Source organism: Daucus carota, chromosome 8, assembly GCF_001625215.2.
Source record: "Daucus carota subsp. sativus chromosome 8, DH1 v3.0, whole genome shotgun sequence".
NCBI lineage: Eukaryota > Viridiplantae > Streptophyta > Magnoliopsida > Apiales > Apiaceae > Daucus > Daucus carota.
Genome location: NC_030388.2, coordinates 12,848,791 through 12,856,829, shown reverse-complemented (window position 1 = coordinate 12,856,829; position 8,039 = coordinate 12,848,791). Strand labels below are relative to the sequence as shown.

Sequence of the window (8,039 nt, the reverse complement as noted above, 5' to 3'; positions counted from 1 at the left end):
CTTTAACATTTTCATTTAAAATATTCTAAAATAATAGATTTCTGAAAAAAAGTAAATTCTTATTTTATAATAAAAATTGGTTGCCAAGGGGCAGAATTTATCATTGAAAAAAAGGGAACATGATATATTATTTAAATTGGACGACGGAAGTAAATGAAAGAATATTAGAATAATCTAAAATAAGAAAGTAATACTACTCCCTCCGTCCCGGTAGATTGTATACATTTGGTTTGGACACGGAGATCAAGAAAAAGTGTAAAAAGTGAGTAAAGTGAGATGAAAAGTTAGTAAAGTGATGAGACCCATTTATATTTAATGATAGATTTGAGATAGTGGAGGAAAATAGTGGGTGTAATAGTGTTTATATTATTATAGAATGGAGATAGTGGAAGAAAGAAATGAGTGTAATAGTGTTTTATATTATTAAAAGTAACTATATTTGGAATGTATAGAAATGATGAGAGGTCCAAAAAAGAAACTGTATAGAATTGATTGGGACGGTGGGAGTATGAAAGTGAAATAAAGGGAGAAGATATGGATGACGAAGAGAGGAAGCGATGAGCACGCAAACCGGTGCAATGTAATAATAAGACTAGTAATACCAAGGTGACATAACATAACATTTGTTTTCTTGTGGATGAAACAAATGGAGAATCAACACTCCTCCGATACACTAGCTTATCTCTCCGGCTTCGGAAACCACTTGTCCTCTGAAGCAATCGCCGGAGCTCTGCCGGAAAGTCAAAACAGTCCCCTCATCTGTCCATTCGGTCTCTACGCCGAGCAGATCTCCGGCACATCCTTCACCGCTCCTCGGAAACTCAACCAGAGAAGGTATATCTATCTATCTATTTTTGTTTATAAAGATTTGTCATATATATATGTTGACTCAACTAATTCTGTTGCAGTTGGTTGTATCGGATCAAGCCGTCGGTGACTCACGAACCGTTTAAACCTCGGGTCCCTTGTCACGGGAAACTCGTGAGTGAGTTCAATAACTCGAATAGTCGTGCGACTCCTACTCAATTGAGGTGGAGGCCGGTTGAGTTTCCGCAGCTTCAGACTGATTTTATTGATGGTTTATTTACGGTTTGCGGTGCTGGAAGCTCCTATCTTCGACACGGCTATGCTATTCATATGTCAGTCACTTCATATCTTCCTGCTCTATTTTTAGTATTATGTGCCATAATTATGTACTCCCACCGTATCACCCAAATGTTTATTAATAAGATATGTAAACTAACACTGAAAAAGTAAGAAACGTGAAGATAGTAGTCAGACTGGTTGATAATTTATGTATAAAGTATAGCGGAAATATTGGGATTAGAAATTCACTGTATTTAGAAATGTAAAAAATTGGACAGGATATCTCAAAAGGAATATATAAAAAAATGATCAAGACGGAGGGTATTTATAATTACCCATTTCATTTATAGCAAGCAGCATACTGCTATATTAAACAAACATTTTTCTGTTATTTTTACCACTTGGGTTACACCCCCCGAAACTCCCCCTTCATCTCTCCATCGTAACCCCTAATTTATTTCACAAACAAATCAACAATCAACATAAGCCCCAATTAAGCTCAAAATCCTAGTTTATATGTCAAATCCCAATTAATTAGTTTTTGGGAAAATTTTAAATATATATATATAGAGAGAGAGAGTTCTACTCCAATAGAAATCTCCTTAGTCTAGAAACTAAAAACCAAGCTGAAATATCACTAAATCCTAAAGCAAATACCACTAAATTCTTAAACAACCCCATCTCCACCTCCATCTTCACCAACCCCACCTCCACATCCGCCACTGCCACCACCTCGGTCTCACCTCCTCCATAACCACCACCACCTCTATGCCGCCCGCCCCCTCCATCTCCACCTCCATTATTTCTTTAACAACACAATCTCCACCTCCATCTTCACCAACCCCATCTTGGTCGCTGCTTCAACCTTCTTCAGCCCCGTTCATACTTCTTTCTCCACCTCGGCTCAACTTCAAAACGCGGCGGAGCCGCCACTATTCCGGCAATGCTCCAACCCCCTACTTCAAGCCACCCACACCTTCGCTACAATCATCCTTCCTCCATCTCCACCTTCACCTCCACCATCTCCACCACCGTCACCACCATCTGAATCGAAAACGTGAACAGATCTGAAGATTTGAGCAGTTTTTGGAACATATATGGAGATTCTGGGCTATTCTGCAAGTTTTCACTAATTCTTGCAACACAGATCACTAAATCTTAAAGAGAATATCACTAAATTGTACTGCGAATATCACTAACTTGTATTGGTTTTTAGTTTTTATTTTAAAAGTGGTTTCTATTTGATCATGAGCCTATATATATATATATGGAAGCACAAGTATGTAATGTAGATTTTCATAGTGAAAGCATTTATCAACCCTAAAAAGTGGGACATTACAAGGAAGTGCATCAATTCACAAACAAATTAATTACAACTACTTCTTTAATTAAATCATGGTAATAACATGAGCAAGATTGGATAGCCCAAGTGGTGAGTTTATCCTCTGTTGTCCCGGGACACCCGTGTTTGACTCTGGCTCAATCCGAAAAGTATTAGAATAGTTACTAGTACATGTGTAATGCATACAAGCCTAAATTGTCAAAAAAGAAAAAGACATTGTAATAAGAATAGGTGTTGAAAATAATCACCTTGTTTTCCTTGTAATCTTTCCTCTTGTTGCCAAATTCTTCCTTAATCTTCTTTGATTCTCTTTTCTTCTCTTCTTCTCTCTAACCTTCGCTCTATCTTTCTTTTTCTCTTCCCTTAAGTGTGATTATGATTAATTAATATTTTCATTACCTTTTTTTAAAGTTGATATATCTTAATTTGCACTCAAGGAAAAATTATATACGTTGAACTCCCTTGGACAAGTCCTTCAGTGTAAGGTCTAAATTAGAAAAAAATATTTAAACTCTTTCTCCTTCTCAACTATTTTAACACTTCTCTATTATAATTCTAGCTATTATTATTCTAATATTAATTATATAGTTTTTACGCCAAATACTCGAATATATTAATTACTATTATTAATTTATTTTGTATACCTTACTAAATCTCAATATATAATGATCATAAAATTTTTTATTCACTATATTAAATATTTCTAGCTATAAATATTGCTTTTAATATTTTCGGTTTTTCTAAAATCACGTGCCATTTTTATTACACTAAAATGATATTCTCGTAAATGATATCAAGAGTTTTTAACAAGAATCTCATAATCATTTATTTTTATATCATATTTTATATACTTTTAACGAGAATCTCATAGTGATTCTATTTAATAATATTCATTTCTCCGCACCATTGGCATTATTACTAATATTCCATCTCAACCGATTATTTATAGATAATTTAATAAACCGTTTACTATTCTTGGTGTTTATCCATAAGATATTGAAATATTACTCACCTCAATAAATTAATTTATCAATTAATAAATATACATACTTGAAATTTTGCGGTCGTTACAAACTGTTTGAAAAATATATGCCTCTGATCTTTTAAAAAAGGGTACGGTTCTAAAGTCCCTCACAAAAATCCGAATTACTAGCCACGAACAATCAGCTGCCACTTAAATAAATCTATTTTAACTACGAAGATCATACCATGAGTTCAAGTTTAATTAAGCACCAAAGAAATATCAGGTTCATGTCAGAAGTTGGTAGAAAATAAGGATAGGGGAGGGGGGTGGGGGAGGGGCGTAAGCAGTATGCCAACAATTCAATACCACCATTTTGAAAAATAAAAGAGAAGAACCAACATATAAAATCCAGAGCTTTACACTTACCACTTTGGAAGTTGAGATGCATAAGTTGTTATATACGAACTATTTGGAAAGTTCTTTAGTGGACTTCTCACAGACAAATTTGTAAAAGACATGTTTTATGATATGTTTCCATGGTAATTCAGGTATGCTGCAAACAAATCAATGGAAAATTCTGCCTTCTGCAATGCTGATGGTGATTTTCTGGTAGTGCCTCAAGAAGGAAGTAAGTAGCAGTCCATCTCTGTAAAAATTTATGGTACAAACCATCATTCAAATAAGTGTACAATTTTCATCCTTTTAAGCATTTCCACTAAAAAATTTAAAATTAATTAGATGTATAAATATATTTTCTTGATTTGTGTTCACTACATTAACTGCGATTAATGTAAAATCATAGCAGGAGAGAGATTAGAGCTTGTGGTCGGTCTCTTTCATTCATAGTGGTTAAAAAAGAATATTTTAGTTTGGATTTGCCCAAACTATGAGCAATTACACCTTAAAACTCAATTATCTCTCCCTATTCCAGAGTTGTCTCAAGTTCTCTGTAATAGAACTGCATTCAGAGGTTACCACTGCCACAGGATTAATAGGAAATAAGTTTGTTGTTTTCTTTACATACTCCTAGCACCTATAGTTGCATGACATCTTCTGGACTTCAAACAAGGATTCATTAAGAAGCTGTAATTCTGAAAGCTACCATGAGTGATTAAACCTGTTGGCACTTTGGTCTAGTCGTAATGGTATATTATATCTGAAACAGATTATCTATTAGGGAGAACTTCTCACAAATTCACTGTACATGCTGTGTAGAGTTGTGGATCACAACTGAATGTGGAAGATTGCAAGTCTCTCCTGGCGAAGTAGTTGTATTACCTCAAGGATTTCGTTTCGTTGTTAGCCTGCCAGATGGACCATCACGTGGTTATGTGGCTGAGATTTTTGGTACCCATTTCCAACTTCCGGACCTTGGCCCAATAGGTACTAATCTTTCAGTATGGTAGAAGCACAAATAATTGAATATTATCCGGTGTTTTGGTGTTTCTCATGAACTGATTATTGGTAGGTTCTAATGGTCTTGCCGGGCCCAGAGATTTCCTTGTTCCCACAGCTTGGTTTGAAGAGAGAACTTGCTCAGATTTCACTATTGTACAAAAGTTTGGTGGAGAGCTTTTTACTGCAAAACAAAATTTTTCTCCATTTAATGTTGTTGCCTGGCATGGTAATTATGTCCCTTACAAGGTAGGCTTGCTCTTTTTCTTTCTTGTTTTTTTCCAATTTTTCCTTGTTTCCAGTCAGATAATTAGTTCTCCTCATTACAGGCTCCTTTTATCTTTATCCTTACCAGTACAAGTTACAACTATACTTTTTCCTAGTTGTGATGACTTCTTACTGCTTGCAGTATGACCTTGCTAGGTTCTGCCCTTACAATACTGTCTTAATTGATCATGGGGATCCGTCAATTAATACAGGTGGCCGCTTTCATTCTGTAACTTTTCTGCTAAATAATTTACTTTAATTGCTTAATAATGATCACTTACTCCATCTCAGTCCTATTTTATGTAAAACGTAGTACTGACGGCACCAACCGACAAACCTGGCGTGGCACTCCTTGACTTTGTGATTTTCCCTCCACGATGGTTGGTTGCAGAACATACTTTTAGACCTCCATACTACCACCGCAACTGTATGAGCGAATTTATGGGTTTGATTTATGGTGGATATGAGGTGAAATATTATTTATTGCATTTTTTACAGTTACAGCATAGCCATTTATGACTTCTGCATGAACTTTATCACCTCTCGGGTGTTGCTGTTGTCTATAGAAACTGTTGACATGTATAATGAGCTTTCCTTGCACTTTTTTTCTGGGTTCAGATATTGAGGGTCCAGTAATTCATCTTTTGACTCTCACAATTGATTTACTCGAATCATTTTCCTAAAATTCTTTTGGAAACATATCTAAAACTTTCAGGCTAAAGCTGATGGTTTCCTCCCAGGCGGTGCTAGCCTTCACAGCTGTATGACCCCACATGGTCCTGATACAAAAACATTTGAGGTATCCCTTTGTTCCAGATTGTTGTATTGTATGGTAATCAATCGACAGAAGAACTTTGGTTTGATATATTCAATAATAGACCCATAGTTTACTTTTAATAAAACATCTATGATCTCCCAAATATTCTCTCACAGGCAACAGTTGCACTTGGAAATGAAGTTGGGCCTCGGAAAATAACAAATACCATGGCCTTCATGTTTGAATCTAGTTTGATTCCCCGGGTATGCCAATGGGCTCTGGAGTCTCGTTACTTGGATGATGATTACTACCAATGCTGGATTGGCTTGAGGTCCCATTTTACACATGAATATGGTGATGAAATGAATTTACAGAATGAGCAGAATGCAAGTGGAACTAACACAGAGCTATAATGAGACTGATCTGCATATTACAGTCAATAAGAGATGTACAGCTGTGCATTGAATACTGTTATTAGTTGAAATAATTGATGGATGTTATATAGCAGAAGGAAAAAAATGGTGTAATGGTTGGATTTTTAGTAGTTACGACTTGCGACCTTCCCGTTTTCTGATGTCTACCGTGACTATGGCTGTTTGGGTGTTACGACCAGAGTGTTACGTTTGGCAAAGAAAAAGCCCTCAATTGATCGCTCAAAATGTCCTTCCCTTCCCTGTCATCTTAAAACGCAACTTCGATTTGCATCCAGGTCAAAACGCAACTATAGTTGCTGTTTTTACTCATAACGCAACTTGAATTTGTGTTTTACACCTAAACGTAACTTCAAGTTGCGTTTTGAATATTACTCCCTCCGTCTCATTTTAACTGCTTTTGACTTTTTTACACGTATTTTAAGATGTTAAAAAAATCACATCTAAACATAATAATTTTTTATAAAATTTATATCAAATAAAAGTTTAGAACCTAAACTTTTATTTGATATAAGAATTGAATTATTTTATTAAGTGTAGATATTGTTTTTTTACATCTCAATATACGTGCTAGAAAGTCAAACATCAGTTAAAATGGGACGGAATGAGTACTTTTTTTTGAAATTTTTTAAGATCAATTTAATTTCAAATACAAATATATCTTTGTAAAACCCCGATATGAACTCTAAAATATTAAACACTATTGATATACTCCCTCCGTCCCAATCAATTCTATACACTTTCCTTTTTGGGATGTCCCATCATTTCTATGCATTCCCAAAATAGTAACTTTTTATAATATAAAACACTATTACACCTACTACATTCTCCCACTATCTCCATTCTATAATAATAAAAACACTATTACACCCACTACTTTCCTCCACTATCTCAAATCTATTATTAAAAAATATACGGGTCCCACCACTTTACCCACTTTCCATCTAACTTTACTCATTTCTTACACTTTTTCTTGGTCTCCGTGTCCAATCCCAATGTATATAACTCACTGGGACGGAGGGAGTATGTTTTTGGATTAATTTTTTAATTTAATTCCTCGACATTAGGGCCCACGGCTCTAAAGCATTGAATTAATAAGGGTTTAGCCTCGAAGGTTTAGCCCTCAATTCTAAACTCTAACCGTTAGTTGAAACAAATCATTTTAAAATCCAAAGGTGAACCCTAAAATGTTAACAACGGTTAATTTCAAATTTTTTTTAATAAATTAATCACTAAAACGTAACTTCGTGTTACGTTTGAAGGTAGTAAAACGTAATTGTGTGTAACGTTTATACTTATTTAAAAAATGAAAATGTCAAAATGTGAATGCATGTTGCATTTGATTCAAAAATATAAAACGCTACTCAAGTTGGGTTTTGAAGTGACAGTGGAGTTTTTTTTTCCTAAACAATGACATTTGGGATGTTATATATTGAAATTGTGATTTTGAGAGCCTTTTCTCTCCGGCTATTTGTACATGGAGATGTATTATTAGGAATTCTTTTTGGTTCATGGAATTATGTATTCTAACTTTGATTATTCTATAAAATCTAGTGGTATTTGATAGGGAGGATTTTAAGTTATGTTAAAAATATGATGATATTCAACTGAGATTATTTTATAATTTATTAAAATATGATGATATTAAAATGTTGATTTACTTTTTTAAACTTCATAAAGTGATAGATTTTATGAGATTGTGTAATATATTTTTATATTTATTGAGATTATAATTTATGTGATTTTGAACATTATGTTTAAATCGGTAATATAAGCACAATTCATGTGACACTATAC

At 34.3% G+C, this 8,039-nt stretch overlaps 1 protein-coding gene across 1 annotated transcript; it reads left to right on the top strand.

Moving 5' to 3' along the window:
• The first annotated feature begins 481 nt into the window (after window positions 1-481).
• Window positions 482-6,385, top strand: LOC108199911 (homogentisate 1,2-dioxygenase). The gene is made up of 9 exons (XM_017367934.2): window positions 482-834; window positions 909-1,139; window positions 3,941-4,020; window positions 4,608-4,775; window positions 4,861-5,036; window positions 5,197-5,266; window positions 5,368-5,522; window positions 5,770-5,853; window positions 5,988-6,385. The coding sequence occupies exons 1-9, from the start codon at window positions 638-640 to the stop codon at window positions 6,222-6,224; spliced, it is 1,398 nt and encodes a 465-aa protein (XP_017223423.1). The 5' UTR covers window positions 482-637; the 3' UTR covers window positions 6,225-6,385.
• The last annotated feature ends 1,654 nt before the right edge of the window (window positions 6,386-8,039 follow it).